Below are 20,417 nucleotides of genomic sequence, written 5' to 3'. Positions count from 1 at the left end.
TTAACTCGTCTGATAGAAGATTTTGTCTCCATCACATAGTATAAATACTGTGCTGCTCTGCTCTCTCTCTCTAAATGAACCACTCAATCTAGTTGACACTATAAAATAAACTCATGTACAATGTAAAGCTTTCAAAAAACAAGAAACTGTGAAAATAAAACCTCTCTGGAACCATTTATCTTAACAATAAATGCACATTTTAAGTTTTAAAACAACAATATTTATTGAATTGCAAGGTTGCTTTATATTTTATTTGTGCAAACTGGCAGAAACATATTTTGGAAACGTTTAATAACTGTTCAACATGTAAGAAATTAATTCAGTAACCCATCTATAATAATACTGAAAGTCATATCACTGCAGATACGTTGGTTATCACCAAAGACTGCCTCGTGCCATAGATTATATAGGGTAAAGGTTTGTTTAAATTAATGTCATGGCGGTTTCTGTCGGTGCAGCTGAAGTCGTAGTAGCAAGTGGTCACATGGCTTGTGCATGTAAATGACACGAGGGAGTCGAGAGAGAGAGAAAGAGAGAGAGAGAGAGAGAGAGAGACGAGAAAGCGGGCTGTGGGAGGGAGGAGAGGGAGGAGGGGAGGCAGACAGAAACTGGGGGCACTCGCCGGCACAACGGAGAGCACTTTTTTTGGTGATTGAGGGGACCTTGTGTGGCTCGGAGCATCTCCCTCCGTCCCCCTGTTTGGTTTAATGTGTCAGGTCGGCGCTGGTTGCCGTCATCCCTCGGATATTATTTATAACCGACAAGAAAATTGGATGGGACGCACACACGGGCAAGACAATCCCGGAAATAACATGCGTACTCTCAGCCTGTCACGTACGCTCACTGTGGATTTGCATTGCTGTGGGCTGCCGTAGGTAAGCGGAGGAGCTGTGATCTCCTCAAGAGGGAATTTTCACTTGCTTTTAAACGTTATTAGCTGCACTGATTTATTTCACAACCGTGAAACGTGTGTTTCAACTGAATGAATAGATTTTGCTAATAGGCGATTACATGCCATGACCTGATTACAAGTTGGTAATCAATAGCCGATGAAGACCAAATAAAGTCTTCTTATGTTTCATTACGGTCTTATATGAATTGCAATTTACTTAAAACACAAAGATTACACTTGAAGGTGGTGTCTAATTTAAATAGGTATAAAAACTGTCAGTAAAAGTGAGTTTTTATTGGCTTTCGTCTTTCATCCTTCCCTCCTTTTTAAGCATTGAACTCGGCTACAAAATAGCCTAATAAAAAAAACTTAGTGAAAACTTAATTAATGACAGTCTAATCTAATGATGATTCAACTGTATACCCACTATATAAATACTGTGGATTTATTTACTTCAGCTCACTGTCAAGTGGCCTGCACTGTGCTATTAATAGGTCTAAAGTGTATCATTTTACTCTCCACAGATCCTCTCCACAGCCTCAAAATGTTTATAAATCGGATGCAAACAGATTGAGATTATTAAATAAGATAAAGGGGTGAAATAAAAGCAAGAAGAACAAGACTTGGACATGAAACTTCTTGCGGCTGTGACAGAGCTCCTCTCCGTCAAGGAAAACAGCAGCTCAGCTAGAAAATGAAGCGAGGACGTGAGCTACGTGCGCATCCAGCAGATGACGAGGTGAAATGGAGAGCTTGGGACACACGGACCTTTTAAACCCAAGCTCTTCCCGCGGATGCGTCGCTGTTTCAGCCTCGCAGGAGAGAAGGACGAGCGGACAGCAGCTTGTGTGCGGACCGGCGGAGATTCATCACACGTACCGAGCGGACATGGGGCTTAACGGCTTCTGCGCGGCGCCCGTCGGGAGCCCAACAGCCGCGGAGTTACTCGCGGGTCTGGCCTCTCAGACCGACTCCCCTGGAATCACAACCCTGACGAAGCAGTCCAAAACCGGCGTGCCGATCTACAACGGTGGGGTGGTGTCTCCATCTGCCACCGTGGAAGGCAGCCACACAGGCGCTTTGGCTCACACACCAAACGGTTACCCTGCACAAATGAAGGGGATGGTGGGGGGCCCTATGTACCCTGTCACTAGTAGAGCCTGTCTGGTGGAGAACGGGGACCACACAGCTCATGAGAAGTGCCCTTTAGTGATGAGGAGGCTCAATGGTGACCTGAAAGCCAGACAGGTGCAACAACAGAAACGGAGGGGTGGGGAGAACCGGGACTTGGGGTCAGAGACTCTGAATGGTCTCACAAGTGGGTCACCGGGTTTGGGAAGTTCTGTGGACTCGGTTTTTGCTTCAGGAGACTCAGACTTAAAGCGGAGAAGGTTGGCAGATGTAAGTGTTGCTCACAAATCTTCAGAGGCCCCCAGGGTGGCCCGATCAGTCGCCCCGCTCACAGTCAACTGCAGCAACAGTTCCCATAGCAACCAAATGACTATCAATAATGTGCACTGTGTCACTCCCCAATCTCCCTTCACCCCTCCTGTCCCCCACACTAACCAGCACAACGGACATAATGTGGCATCGGCTGGTCCACCAGCTGCACCCAGCCAGACCTCCCCCGCGGAGGCTAATGGCATCCCCACCCCTCCACCTTCTTCAGGCGCTGGCTGGTCAGCAGAGTGCATAGCCCAGCAGTACATCATCCCCTGCATGAAGTACTACGGCATCTGTGTGAAGGACAACTTCCTTGGCCCTCAACTGGGCGACAGGGTCCTGGAGGAGGTGGAGATCCTAAACCGCAGTGGGAAATTTCGGGGCGGGCAGCTGGTGAGCCAGAAGAGCATTCCCTCTCGGAGCATCCGGGGCGACCAGATCGCCTGGGTGGAGGGACGTGAGCCCGGGTGCGAGAGCATCGGGGTGCTGATGGCTCACATTGATGAGGCCGTCATGTACAGCGCTGCCAATGGACAGCTGGGGGACTGTGTCATCAATGGACGCACTAAGGTGAGAGGTGGCACATAATGGAAAATGGTGGGGTTAGGGATGAGAGAAGGGTATGTTTTCAAGCTATGTGCCAAAGGGAGAAAATAGAGGCTACAAAAAAAGACGACATGGGTGTATCAGTCTGATGACATCATTATATTTTGAGCAAGAGGTTGGTTGTGTCATGTCTGCTCTAATGCTGAAGTGTAGGCAGGCAAACACACACACTAACACCACAGTGGGATAGCAAACAGAACGTCAGGTAGGATGTTAGGATGAGCCCTGTTGTGTTTTTTGGCACATATGAGCATGATAAGGGGGGGCTGCGGGCTGAGCTTTCCTCCCAACCTGGCACTGTGCCTGAGTTTAGGCCTGGCCTTGTCCCTGCCCTCATTCCACTGGTACCCAGGAGAAGAAAAAATGCATCTGGAGCTGTATCTCGTTGGCCATCACTATATCTCTGGCTTTGAAGATGACTTTTTCTATCACTACTTTCACCCATGCAAACATTGCACTGGCATGGTAGGAGAGTGTTTTGTTCCATTTACTCATATTTCATGCCATGTGAACCACAAGTTTTCTCTTTTATTTTTACCGTAACTAAACAACACGTTTCAGTTTATCTTTTCTGTTGATATTTTTCAAATGCCATGCACAATTACCGCAGCACAACACCTAACAGAGCGCAATACACACTAAGACTAAACAGCAGATGACTGTAATTCCCCCTCATCATAGCCCACAGATGGCAGGCTTTTTGTCCTGCATCCAGCTGTGGACATTGTGTGCAGGACAGTGAGCCCCCACCCTCCTCCCTGTAATGACGCAGTCCTGGGTTATCAGAGCCAGGTAATGTCAGTGACCCTTTCTGACTGAAGTCTCCATCCTGAATCTATCTGTACTCCCCTCTCCCATTTTCGCTACTGTTTTCCTCTGTGAAATGGAAAAACAGTGCAGCGAAGTGAAAACATTAAGATTAAGTACATGTTCCACCTGTCCCTCTTTGCATTAATAGCCCTCAGTAACAGTTACTCAGTAAATATGAATGTGTTTTTCAGGATGTGGTGTCATGGTCTGTTTCCCTATCAGCTGTGAGTTAACCATTACATGCCAGTCTAGACTGTTACCCAACATGTTCTTAGTTTTTCCCCTATGTGCAATCAAGATTTGCAAATAGCAGATCCAGACAATACAGGTTGGTGTGGTTTAAAACATTCATTTGTTTAAACTGCTAATTTCGAAATGAAGAATCAAAAAAAAAAAAAAGACAGATGGTGAAAGAGTGTGACTGAAATAAATACTAATATTGTAATTCTTTACTTTCTATAAGAGGTCAGTTTGATAGGTGTACACAGATTTGATACAAGTGCGTCATGTGGGGTAAATATATTCCAGGAAGCATTTTGATGAACACAGCGTCTGATCTGATCTGAAAAACAGTCAACCTGGCAGCCCAATATAAAAGAAAATGTTTCGAAATATACGTAGAGCATTTTGGTAGCCAAGTGGAAATTCTTCACATTAACCATCTCCTGTCTTGTGTTGGTTGTGTCTTTTTGTCTAACCTTCACCATGTTCGATGTGATCATCTATCATCACTATTTTTCCCTCTCTTCCCAAAGTATTGGCGCCACAACCTCGTTCACCCCATCTGTGTAACACCGGACATAGCAACTTGCCCTTCATGTCTAGTCATTTACATAAGATTGAGGCAGTGTTTAAACAGGGGCTGGTTGGGTTACATCAGCAGCCTTTGCTCCTATAGACCCCTGGCTGATTGTGCTGCTATCAAGTCAAAGTCATACTTGGTCTTTGTTGTGACAAAATGACAGCAAAATGGGACTAAAAGTGTGGTTTGAGGCAAACATGTCCACATTTTCTAGATCTTTTTAGTTCTGCTGCAGTGCTGGAGTGCAAAATACCACTTCTGCTCACTGTTGAGAGTTGCATTCTACTGCACACTAACACCATCTCACTCATGAAAAGATATAAAAACGCCCTTTTATCCTTTGACACTTTGAGCTGCAGCTTCCTTTCATGAATGAAGTGGTTTTAATCGGTAAAATCAATAACGCATCAAAGCTGTTGCCTCAATTCACAAGCCTGTTTTGTAGAGGAGGTAGATTCATAGAAAAAAAACATAAGCATTGTAAGTTTATTTGATTGCGGGTATAAATTTCAGGGCAGACCTTAATGAAGTGTATTTAAAGTTTTTTTCATTGTTTCGTTTGGATAGATGCTTGTATGAGGACTGAAAACAGTCAGGAGATGTGCGTAGACATAGTTTCCAAGGGAGGAACATGGTTTTAGAATAAGGAGTTTATTCTAGGGTTACGTTTTATAGTTATGGATGCCAGTTGTTTAGATTTTCTATGTCACTCAGTACCTGCCAGAGGCTCATTTGGATGTAATGTGTTTACTGATTGGTCACTAAGTAATTCATTTTCTCTTACTTGGCATGGTGTGATTACCAGGTACATTTGCTACAGGTACACCAGCTGTTCCCCTGCCAGATTTCTCCATTTGCCCTTGGTGTGTTGAAAAAGTTCGGTGCTGCACAGTACAAAATGTTTCTGTGGAAGAGTGCAAGAGACTGCGTAGCAATAGATACAATGATGGAGTGTGCATGAGAGAGAGAGAGAGAGAGAGAGAGAGAGAGAAGCAGGGATGGGAAATGGAAAGAGGAGGATCGAGGAGAAGTATAACCAGTCACTCCATCCCTCAAACCTTATTTAAATTTTTCACTTTCTTTGTTCTGACCTCCTTTTTCCTTTCCGCTGTCCTGTACTTCACTCCCTTTCTCCTTCATCTTATCAACCCCTTGTTTGCTCCTTGGACAAAATATTTCCCAGCCGTTACCTTGGTAACAGGCCCATACAGAGTAGAGCTCCGCATTGTGTCTGAAAGAGATGAGAGAGAAACGGAGAGGGACTGGCAATGCCCAAAATAATACCCTGTATGTACCAAAATGCCCGAAAATGCACCCTGACTTCTGTTAGTCAGCAGGATCCAGGTTTTGCTGCCTGTGAGATGCGCGGAAGGCTGGATTATAGTGTTGACAAAGGACATAGTAATTCAGTTAATACAGTGCAAGGAAAAGTGTTGTGTTATGGGAAAGTGAGAAACAACTCGACAAAGGCAATGAGATACATGAGGGGGAGGGGATAGACTGGAAGTGAGACTGTAAGGCAGAGAGGGAGTTAGGGAGCAAGGAGTGGGAGGATGGTGGTGTTGAGTGAGTGAGAAGGGGCGATGCAGCAGAAGCTCTAGTATAATGAGAATGTCTACTGCAGCAGTGTGTCCTTATATGCCCCTCCTAGAGCTCAGCAGTGCCACCATGCAGACAGGAGTCGTATTCTAACACACACAATGCAGTTACAGTACAGACCACCTAGCTAGCTTGATGAAATGGATGATGGATAGACAAATTTGGTATTAATTTAGTCTCCATTTAGACAGTTCAGAGGGTAAACACAAATAGTGATAAAAATGAACATAATAATAATCATTACTAGCTAATATTTGCCTCCAAAATGGTATTCTGGATGATATTGTGCGTTTATTTGGATATCCCCCCTGATGCAACCTACCTATTTTAAATGCAATGTAGCAGCATTCATGTACTTTTTAGCTGTTGTTGGAAATGTTACAACACCGTGTGATTTTTAACCCTCAGAGGCCTGAGGGTATTTTCTCGATTTTTCTTAAATTTTCTCGATTTTTCTGTAATTTTTGTTGTGCATGGCATTTTGTGACATTCATGTCCATCAACATCACAATCAAAAATTGGGTGAATTAAGTAATCCAGTTGAGGTTTTTTAAGTATACTGCATTTTGTGTTTTTCCAGTCTAAATGTATGCATTTTATACTCAAACAGGGATTAGGATTAGTATAAGGTATGGAACTGGGACACAGCTACTATTGAGTCCTTCTTACTTCATATTACTATTAGTTTCAAATTTATTCTCATTTTTTGTGTTGTCGTATCCCAAAACACATTTACAGTGTGTGACTATGTATCATATAATAGCATATATACATTAGCAGTAAGGGACATCCCAAAGCCTACCCATTTTGAATTGAATTTTTAAAAAAAAATTCATAAACTTGTGAATGATGACACAAAAATAAGTATATTGCGTACATGCATACACTAACACCTAAAGAAACACACACATTGCTGTGGTCAATGGTGACTTGTGCATAATTAGCAGGATTAGCTCATCGTGTCTGATTGTAGTTTCTCACATTTTTAAAGTTTGTATACACACTTATTTATGTTACATATATAAAATAACTGCCACAACATAGGTATATACATAAACATTGCAAGTACTTTACCCCTTTTTATCACGTAATGCTGCAAACCCTGCGCTACCAACCTATGGATGTTATAGAAAGTCCCAAATATCAACACAAGCAGTCTGAGGCTGACACCTTGTAACCTTAGTGATGAAATCCTCCAATTGTAAAAAGTACAACTACCTTCAAAGGTTTAAACCAGTACAGCACTGTTTTTGTTGTTGTTTATGTTGCAGTACATCCATAAATCTATTAAGAGACACACACACACACACACACACACACACACACACACACACACACACACACACACACACACACACACACACGCTGTTTAGATTGCAATCTTACACCTAGAAAACCAATATCTAGCCCATAGAGGCAGTGGCCTAGAGGTGAATCTAGCTGAATAATAGGCCATGATATGAACCTGCAGGAAAGGCAGCAGAGATAGATGCTAGTGATAAAAGACTTAATCATCATTCAGTTTAATTCACACAGACTTTTATCTTCTTCACGTCTCTCATATTCAATCTAGTAGAAATTATTAATAATGACTGAATTTTATATCACATCTTGTGTCATCCAGGCTGCTTGTAAGTAATCCGCAGTGGGAATTTAGTAAGATGGCAGTGCCGCCTGACAGATGGTTGTAACCCCAGAGATGGGGTCCTACCATGCCAGTGCTAATCCCACCGTCCACTCTCGAAGACTCACTGATTTTGATCCATGTTTTTCCGATTACAACGAGAGCTCAGGGCTGTCCCACTGTGAAATTGGGAAGATCTTTAGATTTCTCTCGCTGACTTTTTGAGCCTTTTTCTGCACACTTTTCATCCTTCTGCAACAGAAGGATGAAACATAGATTTTTACTATGGCATCATCATGTTAATTTGTTTTGATCAAACAATTATCAATTGTTATTATATTCACAAAAGAGAAAACACAATTTTATAAGACTTTTTAAGCTTCACACTTAAAATCAGTCAGGTTTCTGTGACCTTAAGTTGAACACTGGGACCGGGTCAGTGAGTCTCTACCAGCTGTGGAGCCGACCCTGTACTCATGCCTGCAGTATTGAAATAGTATACCTATAAGTATCATGAGTAACCATATGGTCTGATCTGCAGAGTCTTCCCTCCTCCCTCCTCTGTCTATATATATCTGCATTTCATGAATTGCTGATGAGTCTCTTGTCTGTTTACAGCACGTGTAAGAGAAGCACACACTTCTTTCAAAATTCTAAACATTGTCTTCGTCTGACCCTCTATCCAGTGTATCAGCTACACAAATAAAACAGTCTAGGTCATTTACAGAAAGAGTACATCTTGAGTATTTTACCACATGTACTGTATGCTCTTTTCAAAGCTGAGCTCTATAGTATATACTACACTGTAGTAGAGGGGAAATTGGCCCAGTAAAAGCCCATCTGTTTTTGTTTTCAACCAGCTTTACATCTTATATGTCTGTCATATGATATAAAGATTCAAATAAGAGACATCTTTAAATCACAACATCCACAGTTAGTAAAACTAGCCACAATTGCTTACAAAACCCTCATTGAAAAAAATAAATAAATTAACCATCATCACAGTGTACCAACAACGTCCTCCTCGCTGTTTTAACCCCCACCACCCCCTCACACACACGTTCTCTTTCGTTCTTTCTCCTTGGCAAGCAGTAATGCCTCTATTTGTCGAGCCTTATCTAGCCCCCTCTCCCCTCCTCACCCTTCTCTCTACCATCATGCCTCTTATCAGAATATGCGTGCAGCATTGGAGTTTATTTTTGTTCTTGTCCAGAACAGCCTGTTCTGCCTACCCGGGCATCAGCTTGGCAGCCCGGGTATCTACTGTACCAAGCTCTGCCATTAGGCATTAATGCTGGTGCCTGGCATGCAGGTGGTTGGTGCCAATTAGACTTGAACTGACTGTGGGCACAGATCTCAGCAGAGATGAAGGAGCGAGGAGGGCAGAAATGACAGATAGGATCGCGACGTGCCGTGTCACGCTGTGTGACTAAATGTTTTGTGCATGTGTGTGTCTATAAGCTACTGTCAGAAACAGTGTGGCTGTGTATGAAACTGGTTTGAATGGTAGTGATGTCTGAAGGATTCAAATTTAGTTTTTTAATGCCTCGGGTTCGTTTAGCGAAAACATCAGCGCCCTCCTCCTAAATTATATGCCTGTCTTGTGTAAGCTTTGATATAGATATTGTGTATGTTTATGTGTGTGAGTATGTGTGTGTGTGTGTGATGTGTTTATGCTGCAGGCGAGGGCTGAGCTGTCTGGTGTGGCATAGTACATGTTAATTGTGGTTCATTACAGTTGTTAAGACTGTTACCAACTTGAAAAAAAGCTGCTGGAAATTTCCTTGAATATGTACACAACAAAAACAAAAAAACATCACCCTCATAATTAGATCCATCCTTAAACACATTAAATTCTATATAAATTTATGGAGTTTTTCATTCTGAATATTGTGTCAGATCAAGAGATTGTATTATATTTTATCAAATTAAAGGAAAATATCCACTCTTTGAGTGTTTGCTATCATGAAAATAAAACTTACTTAAATATTATGAAGGTTATTTTTTTAACCCATAGTATTGACATTTTGTAATGTGTATATACATATATAAGAACTTATTTCCATGACAGCGGTCATTGTAACAGAGTAAATATTTCTCCATTTGGTATTTTGAAACCAATCAAAGAACCGTCTCACAGTTGGACTCTTGAATATTGACAACTACATATATTTTTCTGAGACAGAAATTGTCTAAACTAGTTTCTGTCTGCACAAAAGGGCATTTATCCCTACAAAACAGAGCAGCAGCTGTTTTCAGTTTGATACAAGATCAGCAACAGCGGGACATATCTGAAATTGGCGCTGACAGCAGGTAGGGTATGCTAAAAGCAGACTCCTCTCTGCAGGATTTTTTCCTGCCACCACTTGTGATGATGTTGCAGGGTTGGCCAGAAGGGGCACCTTGGGATATCGCAACAGTTGAAACCAAGAAACCTCTTAACTGTCACTGTAAAATGAAATGCAAACCATAATCATGCCTAAAAACATACCAAATGTCACAATCTTCCGCATACAGTTTTAGTAACCCCAAACTTGACAAAGCTGGTTTTAGTTCTTTGAAACTGTCACAATATAATCAGCTCTTGTGACTCTAAATCACATTTGGATTACAGTAATGTTTCTAATGATCACTATGTGAATGCACATGGTTTTCTGTTTTTTCCTTTGTGTACATTTGATAAGTTTGTTTTGACGCAACCAGTCTGGTTGTCATTTGGAGCCCGGAGCAAAAGGTCCGGGGGTTAATGAGCTCTGACTGCGAGAGTTAGTCAGTAATGAGAGCTGACAATGGCTGAGCGGAGTCACACACAACACAACCAAACTTGGCTGTGAATGTGGATGGAAACACCAGAGGACACAAAACATACTGTCATTTTTATTTGAGTTTCACAAACATGAGGAAAGGTGCATTTGTCTTAGAAATCTATGTGAACGTTGTTTGATCTCCTCAGGGTTAAGACTCTGATGCTATAGTACTACAGCTTCGGTGATAGTCAAGTAAGTTAAATCGATATTGCAGCAGTGTGGAACTTGTTAGTCATGAATGATAGTGTCCTAGAGGTGGGCTGAAGTGATGCAGTGACTCCAATATTGTAACTTTTTTCTTCCCATGCAGAACAAGATAAGTCAGAGCAGTTACAGTATTCCTTTGTATTCAGCCTGGATGGTAGAGAAGTTATCACTCTATGCCAACTATCCTCACCTAGAATCTCTGTCTGCCTGCGTAGGCTGATGTCAGCCAGTAATTGAATCAGCTGTGGACTCTGCTGAGACATAGCAGGTCTGACTGGAAGTCTGATGGAGACGCTTTGGAAACTATTTACTCTGGCTTGAAACATGAGTATGTTTCTGTGCCTCAGTATATGTCATACTGACGTGGGCTCAATTCATTTTGACCCTGGTACAGTTTTGTCAGTTACAGTCGTATGGTCTTGTAGTGGCCCTGGTCTGGAATGTGCATCGACCGGAGAGCTCTCACGCAGGTCTCGGTTCCCTCTGACTTCCCAAAGAAAGCAGCACTCTCCTGCTTCACAGCCTTGAACGCAGAGACGTCAAGCAGGGGAAATACCAACGCAAGACCATTGTTTTGAACATGGATACTCTATCTGCAGATCGTAGCTGGGAACAACAGCTGAACTCTGACATATTTCTCTGCTCTTTTTCCTTCTTGTGAGTGTGTATGTGTGTGTGTGTGTCTCACAAATTACAGTCTTTCCAGCTGGGAAAGAGTTTATTTTGGAGTGGTGTGAAAGCTGAATGGGTGGCACCGAAGGTTTCTGTTGCAGCTTCTGTACTCTGGCTGAAACCTCTAAATGCTTACTAGTCACCTATAATTGATAATAATTAATTGATCACCTGTAGTTCCTCAAAGTGTCACCACTCTAAACAGGTGAACTCATCCCTCACATGGTCCTGTAGGGCTGCAACTAACAATTATTGTCATTATCGATTAATCTGTCTGTTATTTTCTTGATTAAAATGATCTTGACTGAAAAAAATTATTCGATTATCAAAATGGCTGGCGATTAATTTTCTGTTGATCAACTAATTGATTAATCATTGCAGCTCTACAGTCCTGTTTTTCTTTTTTCAAATAATCCATAACACAATTCACTTTTAAAGGCATCAAAGCACATGAAAAAATCTCATCAACCTATGAAGTCCATTGAAGAGATTACTTGGGGGGTTTTTTGTAAACTCAGTTTTTTTAAAATTGTTTTTGTTATACTAATACACAAACAAATACTGTCAGAGGAATGCAAATAATAATACTAATAATGATAATAAATTAAAGGGGGGGAACCCCTAAAAAAATATTTTTTCAAATAAAGTGACACACAAAGAGGATTGAATATTCATATGGTGTACTCTGGAGATGTTAACATATCTTGTCCCAGAGTTTTACCACTAAAGGGCCGGCCCAAAATAGATGGTATAAAGAGGCAGGTTCAATCTTACATCTAATACAGGTGGGATCAAAATTAGTTGCAATATGACTGGATTTGACCCTCTGTTGAAAAATGGAGTCTATTATGGTGGACGAGGATTTGTGTTATTTTGAATAAATTTCTGTCTTGGAGGTATCATAAGTAATGTTTAACTGGAAGGTGATATTTGCTTTGTAGCTGTGAAAATGAAGCAAAATGGTTGTTAACACACAGTTGTGATAGTGAGCTGAGGCCCAAAGTGTGCCAGGCAGCAGAATTACTTGTTATACTGTTGTTTTCAAGTGCTTATTGTCTAAGGCGGAGACAAATGCACAACTAATGATCCATTTCTTTTGTTTTTAGGCCATGGTTGCCTGTTACCCAGGTAATGGGGCAGGATATGTCCGCCATGTTGACAACCCCAACGGTGACGGACGCTGCATCACATGTATCTACTATCTTAACAAGAACTGGGATGTCAAGGTACATTTATAAGATGAATATTAATTTATTTAAAATGTTTTATTACACTTGAAAATATGTATTAATCTCTATTTGAATGAGGAGCAACACAAAAAGGATTTATTATCAGTTCGGTGTCTTACAAAGACTTGAACTCTCTGGTCTTTCAGTTTACATGATTCTTCAAGTCTTTTTAAAGATTTGTTAGTCTTTGGTCATGTTTTTTCAAATTGTTCAATTTTACATGAGTAACTTAACCCAACACTTAGAACTCTTAGTGCCCAACAGAGAAAACATTCAGACACCCTCAGGAAACAACAATCCTTGCAAAATTCCACATTTCCAAAAATTGCTGGCATTTATGTTGCAAGTAAGAGGCTGTATTGTGTGTGTTTTGTTTGTGTATGTGTGTTTATAGAAACAAGGAGGGTTGCTGCAGATCTACCCTGAAGGCAAAAATGTGGTGGCCAACATCGAACCTATGTTTGACCGGCTGCTCATCTTCTGGTCTGACCGCAGGAACCCACATGAAGTCAAGCCAGCCTACGCCACTCGGTTAGTAACTCTTCAACTTGCTCGGGTCTTGTGTATGCAGTACACACACAAACTAATGTAACATTGTACCATGATTTTAAATTGTATAAAAAAAGACAGGGCATAGTGCCAATACTGCCAGTTATGTATATCTAGTCTATTTTAGTTTGCTCCCTACTGTATAATTAAGACCATGCACATGCACAATTGAAAAAAAAAACTTTGTTTTTAACATTACAATCATTTACTATAAATTGTCAAAGACAATTGACAAAGAGATGAGCATACACACACACACACACACACACACACACACACACACATACACACACATACACACACACACACACTCTCCAGTCAACAACTTTGTCAGCGATGCTTGATTTCTCATCACTTTAAACCGTGCAGTTAAAAAGCGAGGGAATTAAAATTTTATGGACTCCAGACAACTGTAAAAAGAAACCAGGATACATATTTACAAGTCCTTCAGTTTTCTTGATGCTCAAACGCAACAGACTCATCCTCTCCTCTCCTCTCCATCTGACTGCTGGGGGGCGAGGCGGGGCCCAAGGCAGGAAGTATGTGTTTCCTGAGGGGGTAGGCGGGAGGGAGAGGGGAGGAAGGTTCGATTGCAGGACTCGTGCTGGAGAGGCACAGACATGAGAGACAGGAATAAACAACACAGCCCCACAGGAGGGACAAGAAACTGTAGAGATTAACCCTCTGATGCCCAGGACATCAGCTTGCCTGACAGTCTGCTGTTCATTTCATAGGATGTGTTGTCTCTAGCTGGGTCAGAAATGATCTTTCAAGAGAGCAATTTTTGACCTCATAATCAGATTTTTTGTGAGCATTTACGTCTTTATCACAGACAGTTTAAAAAAAACAACAACAAAAAACCCCTATTAAATCCAGCAGTTGCATTTTGGCACATAAACCCAAAACACACAACGTTATGCAACATAATACAATCATTACCTTAATAGAATAACATTAAAAGATACTTTGTTTATATGCTAATAAACAGCCATTAAATTGACTTTTATCAGCAATTTTGCCTCAAACAAGCACCTAGTTAATTTCTTATGCTAGAAAATAGCTAATTTTTCCACCAGGATTATATTCTGTACCCACAAAAGAGAAATAATTATTTTCTTATTAGTATATCTTTATCCTTCTTGTGTCTTACAGCTATGCCATCACAGTCTGGTACTTTGATGCCAAAGAGAGAGCGGAGGCTAAAGAGAAATACAGATTGGGTGAGTTTCTTTACAGTCTGTATTTTGTGATTACTTTTCCTTCCTGGCTTGTTTGTGCAGTATATCACCTCTGGATATATTTGGTGCCACTTCATATTGTATGTGACTAATATGCTCTTTCTCTTTTACCTGTGTCCATAGCAACAGGACAGAAAGGTGTTCAAGTGCCTGTCACTCAAAACAGCAGGACATAAATCTCATCTAATCACTGGAGAGCACTCTAAAAGTATTATGTGCCTTTCTGAACTGCTAATGGATGCCACGATCATAAAAGGGAGACACCGTTAAACTGTCAGTCATGTCCGCAGCTCCGTGCCACTGTTTCAGTGTCAACTGTCAGATTCACATCATGGGTTGTGATGTAATATTTTCCTGCCGTGTGATTAGCCTGCTGATCAAAGATGTGGCAGATAACGAGCACAACAGACTGGATTGTGTGACGGGTGAGGTCGGGTCAGAATAGTCTGCATGGCAAAAGAAGAAGACAACCAAGAGAAAGTATTTCTCTTCTTTAGACATCTCACTGAATCATCTATGAAGACAACTAACTGAAAAAAAAACTTTACTTTCTTTTGTTGCCATTTTGCCTGTTCAGTTATCAGTGATGTTGTGACGTATTAAGAAATCATTGTTTTACTCTGATCTGGTGTAATTTTCAATTCAAACACAATGAGCATATAATGTATGATGAATCTGTTGTGAAGTGGTCCCCTTGTCTCATGATGTGGGCGAGCATGTATGTGGGGTCAGTGTAAAGACAGAGGCACAGAAAGGATAAAGCTTGATAATACATCAAATGACTGTTGGTCATGACACAGTGGAAAGATGCCATATGGTACCCTAAGCGCTAACCCTAAACATTACTGGATGCACACTAAATAGAGTTCATAAAATATTCCTGGATGGTATTGCAATATCTGGCTATCTTTTGCAACAGCCTCAAAATGTTAGCGCAATAAAAAACACTGAGTAATCCAGCATGGACGTTTCATTTATTTCATTAGTTGCAATGTATGTATGCAACAGATTTTCAAGCACACAAAACTTTTCTACGTACTTGATGTGTTCTGCTCTCTGTTTGACTGAATGCATGGCCCACACTTGAGACAAGAGGTGAGCTGTCCAGTGAAAAGGGTCAAAACAGGGTTTGATGAAATTGAGTGTGTTTTCTGTGTTGGCGTGTTTTCTGTATTGGCGTGTATGTATGTGTGTGTGTGTGTGTGTGCGTGTGCGTGTATGCTCATATACCTGTATGCAGATTCAGCTTGACTTGTACCTGTTCTAAACAAGATGAAAACAGATGAACCCTCTGGCCAAACAAACACACACATATACACATAGACGGATGAATAACAACAGCTAATTTAAAAAAAAGAATAAAAAGGACAAAGTTATACTAAAAAGTACTTATCAGATAACCTCAAACAACCTGTACACTTAAGACCATTTACAGTATAAAGCACAGAGTAAAGCATACACTGTATGTGAACTGCAGGGTCAAACTACCGCCTGCTCATGTGTGGTGGTGGACTGAATATGTTTGTGTGTAAATGTGTATTTGCACATGTATGTGACAAATTCCGCTGTCTTAGAGAGGGTCACAGGTATTGTCTCAGTGTATGTGGGGTTGATTAAAGAGAAGGTTATTTTAAGAAAAAAAAAGCACTTTATTGTTTGAAATGCCATGTGTGAATGATAGAAAAAAAAATATATAACTAAAAATGTAGTTTAATGCCTTTATGATGTGGATAATATGGTCATTCAAATGCAATAGAAACTAAAACATTGAGAACAAATGGAAATTGTTTGCCTAATTCTTTTTTTTAATTTTTGAATATTTAATTAAAACCTGTTTGTTTTTGTACACAAATCATTTGTAATTGATTTACTAAGAAACATTTGCACTGCATTTGAGTTCTTTCAAAGTCCAAGAGCAGCACAAAGACAAATGGGGCAAACACATTCTCAGTTATACATGAGGTGTAGACAACAGTGTGTGTGACTATAGTCTGGCTGTGCACAAGTGGCCTAATTTCCTGGTTAGAGAAAATGCAGCAACTTCTCTCATTCAAATAAAGCATTTATTTCCAAACATGCATTTATTTCCAAGCATGAGGTGGTTGGGAATCGTAGCGGGTACAATGTTATGGTAGGTATATAAAATGTGTGGTTTGTGATATTTGCAACACAGAATAATAATAATTAGTTAACATTGGCATCAAATTGGGAATTTAACATGGAATATCGGTTACATGAATGAAACATCATACTACCAAATTGTTACAAGGGGTTTTTTAGTTAAACACAAGTATGGTGCTGACTTCAACAAGTAGAAGGTCACATGACCAGGCTAGACTGTCGGTACGCTACTGAGGTCAATGATTTCTTGCACTATCCTCAACAAGACAGGTATAAGCTACCTCAACTTAGAAAACACACTTAATCAAATATACACTGGGTTAGACATCTGCTCATTGACTAAGTTGAGCACCTTGTGGGTTAAGCCAATAGCCTGCTAATTACCACATAAACTTCTAAACACTGCGGTGTTAACAATTAGTATTATAGTGCCATGAAGACATAACATCAGGTAATATTTATGATAACTTACATTGTCAACGATGCACACTGTAGTAACAAAAGATATTGATGACAAAGACTGAAGAACAGACCAGCCGAGTAACCACAAGGTAGACTCTATAACTGAATGAGTTGCGTGCACGTACTCAAAGTCTCTGAGGCAAAGTGGAAGCAATGTGTTGTGACATTGATTTTGCTCCAGCAGGAGATTTTATACAGCCGCTCCCACATTCATATTTATGAATGTGTAGAAATACAACGTCCCTGCTGTTATAGGTGGTGTTGTTGTCTTCATCCTCATCTGGCACCTTAGGGAGCAGTACCAGCTTGGTGACTGGAGGGGTGCAGATTGTCCCTAAGATGACCGAATCCTTCCATTGTCACTGGGATGAATGCAGGAGACCTTTTCAATGGGCCAGACAGCCCTGGGAAGCTGTGGGTCAACTACCATGATTACTTGGCCTACAGTAAGGTCAGCAATGGAGGGCCACCATTTCTAGTGATGTTGACGGTTGGGAAGGTACCAGAGGGTGAATTGGTCTATGCCTCCGACAGTGGAAGCCAAGATCACTGGAACCATATGCTGCCTGGGGAAGAGATGCATCCTGCCTCCCCATCAGCAGCAGGTTAGGTGTTATAAGGTCAGGGTCAGTAAGGTCAGAAGATGTGTATCCTAGCGGTTTAGAATTCAGAGTTCATCACTGAAGCATTGTTGTTAGCATCAGCTGGTACACAGCACTGAGGCAGGGTGATGTCCTGTAACTGAGGAAGCTCACCTTCCCATGCCTGCCATGCTGGAAGGAACTTGTCTGCAATATGTTCATGCGATCATCTTTCTTTAATCCTCAAGGCCTGGACCAGGAACTTGGCAGATGTAGTGAAGGGAATTATATACCCGAGTGGATCGTATTGGTTGGATCGTATTCCGCATGGTTGGTTGATTGGGTGACACAGGCCGATATTTATATCTCAATGTGTCTGATGGGCAGTGTCAACGCAAACCAACGGTGGACTCTCCAGGATCAGCCCTTTTGGCTGTTAGCCACAGCTCACATGTTGTTGATCGTGCCTCAGTTGGGAGATGAGAAATTACAGCTGTCATATTGGAAGCCCACTGCCTAATCTCAAATCTGCCTTTTGCAAAGAGAACTCTCAGTCACTCAAGGAGATCCTTTGCCTGCTGTGGTGAGCGTCGGGATTTAAGGAAGTTCTCCACATGGAATGAAGTGAGCACAGTCTCTGGAAGATCCTCATGGCTGCCTTGATAGCCTCTGACGTGAAATTTGGACAGCGTAGATGGCACAGCAGGGACTGCAAGCTGTGTCAAAGGATAGTACATGTCACTCATAAATATCAGGTGATCTATTTATTTACATATCATGCTAGATGAAGTGGAGAAGTGGTCAGTCTTCTGGAAGGAGTCTGATTTGGTGAAACATACCATGTATGTCTCTGCTGATTGCAACAACATGCTCTCAAGATCTGAGCAGGACTCCCAGTAGTGATGGAACAAGATAGGGCCCTGGTAGCAGGTTATCATTCAGGGCAGTCTGCTGGGGGCGAAAGGAACAATTGAACACCACCCTTGCCTTTGCATTGTGATGCACAATGTGATGAGTTATATACCAGGATTCAGCAGAACTGCTTGCCCCCTCCCTGGTGATTTTCTCTGCATATCCTGATTCCTCCAGCTTGTGTATTTCCTGATTATAAACATTGGCAAGGATATTGATAACAAAGATTGAAGAACAGACCAGCCGAGTGAGGGGGATTAACTATCCACACAGTAATGTCTATAACTGAATGAGTTGCGTGCATGCGCACAAAGCATCTGAGACAGAGTGGGAGGGGCATGCTTTGATGTCAATTATCTTCTAGCAGGAAATTTTATACATGAGGGATCAAAATACAAGGTAAAGCAGTTGCTTTAGGATATCACCTATGGTTAAAATCATTAATCCGTGAGAAGAGTTATCAGTTTTCACCTTCCTAAAATTGGTTAAAGATCCCCTCCACATATATATATATATATATATATATATATATATATATATATATATATATATATGAAGACGTACAAAATTACTCTGCTTGGAACAATAATGTGAGTCTGATATATTTTTTTTTTCCAGAAAAATAGTATAATTACCACATTAAAATCCTTAAAAAGGGCTCTACTCCTCCTTCTCCCTCATTAGAAATTCAAGAATCTATGAATATATAAATATATTTCATTAGTTTAACTGCTGGACACAAAATGTTGCCTACTGCACTGTTAAGTCCATTCTCAGTGGATGTGCACTGGAGGCTTCAAGTTTCCACATCACACATTTTAAGTTGAATATTGGATCAGGATTGGCTTCAAAACTAGTTGTGATGTCACAAATCATGCTCATAGGCCCACCCCTAAGTTAGTTTTTGATGCCAATTTTTAAGTAGATGCTGAATTGATATATGTTACTGTGCAGGAAGGTCAGGACAGTCAATTTGAGCATATGCAGTGCTGTAAATATGGTTATTAATAAACCTCTGCGTGCTCTGTGACACATGTCCTCGCCTCAGAGATACTTGGCAGGTGGCATGTTAAATATCATATAAATAATCAAATACGGGCACACGATAATTTTTTTATGGCTTAAAAGTATTAACATGAATTGATCCCCAAATATTTTGAAATGTAAATACATCTTTACAGTACATATCCAGTAATCTCCTTGTAAAATGGCTTTATTTTCAAGAGTTTAAACAACTTTTATGAACATTCAGAAGCAGCCTGCATTGTCTCAAGATACTGATAAAGCAGCTTAATAGTGCATGAAGGCAAAATCAGCAAACAGATATGTTAAATTTGCCATTTAATTTTGCCTTGACTCATAATGTATATGTTAACTAGAGTGGACCTCACTCAAGAAGGGTTTATAAAAAGTTTACAAAACATATGCTGTTGTAATTTTGTCTTTTACTAATCAGTGTTTGCTTCAATGTCATATGAACCACTGTATTAGAAGACTTGGGAAGGATCTATGAACATTAAGCACAATGCTTTTAAATTTCCACTGCAGGGTTTAATTTTTGCTTTCATTCTCTGCTTATGATTCCTCTGGTCTGATTGGTAAGTTGATACAATGACATTCAACTACAAGAATGCTTTGGGTTTCTCACCAACCACAGATTCCAGTACGTGAGCCAGTGCAGAATAATGGACCAAAAACCTAAAATTATTAAGGGTTGAACAGCAGAGCATTTTCCAAATCCATGGATTCAAGGTCAGTTTGAAATGATAAATTGAAGAACCAGGACTGTTGATGTGGCCCAGCAGGATTTTGGGCAATTGAAACATTTGCGGTACATGTTTTGAATATTCTGCTATGTAGGAT

At 40.8% G+C, this 20,417-nt stretch overlaps 1 protein-coding gene across 1 annotated transcript; it reads left to right on the top strand.

Moving 5' to 3' along the window:
* The first annotated feature begins 586 nt into the window (after nucleotides 1-586).
* Nucleotides 587-16,330, top strand: egln2 (egl-9 family hypoxia-inducible factor 2). Its single transcript, XM_042414278.1, has 6 exons — nucleotides 587-875; nucleotides 1,417-2,905; nucleotides 12,569-12,688; nucleotides 13,086-13,222; nucleotides 14,393-14,460; nucleotides 14,602-16,330. Exons 2-6 carry the CDS (start codon nucleotides 1,637-1,639, stop codon nucleotides 14,652-14,654), a joined length of 1,647 nt encoding a protein of 548 aa, XP_042270212.1. The 5' UTR covers nucleotides 587-875; nucleotides 1,417-1,636; the 3' UTR covers nucleotides 14,655-16,330.
* The last annotated feature ends 4,087 nt before the right edge of the window (nucleotides 16,331-20,417 follow it).

The sequence above is a fragment of the Thunnus maccoyii genome, chromosome 6 (genome assembly GCF_910596095.1).
Source record: "Thunnus maccoyii chromosome 6, fThuMac1.1, whole genome shotgun sequence".
NCBI classification, from domain to species: Eukaryota; Metazoa; Chordata; class Actinopteri; order Scombriformes; family Scombridae; genus Thunnus; species Thunnus maccoyii.
This window is presented reverse-complemented; position numbering and strand designations above follow the sequence as displayed.

Excerpts from the sequence above, each read along its gene's own strand:
- egln2 (XM_042414278.1), top strand. The coding sequence starts at position 1,637 with ATGGAGAGCTTGGGACACACGGACCTTTTAAACCCAAGCTCTTCCCGC. Across the intron at positions 12,689-13,085 it reads ACAAGAACTGGGATGTCAAG|AAACAAGGAGGGTTGCTGCA; the intron begins GTACATTTATAA and ends GTGTGTTTATAG. Across the intron at positions 14,461-14,601 it reads TAAAGAGAAATACAGATTGG|CAACAGGACAGAAAGGTGTT; the intron begins GTGAGTTTCTTT and ends CTGTGTCCATAG.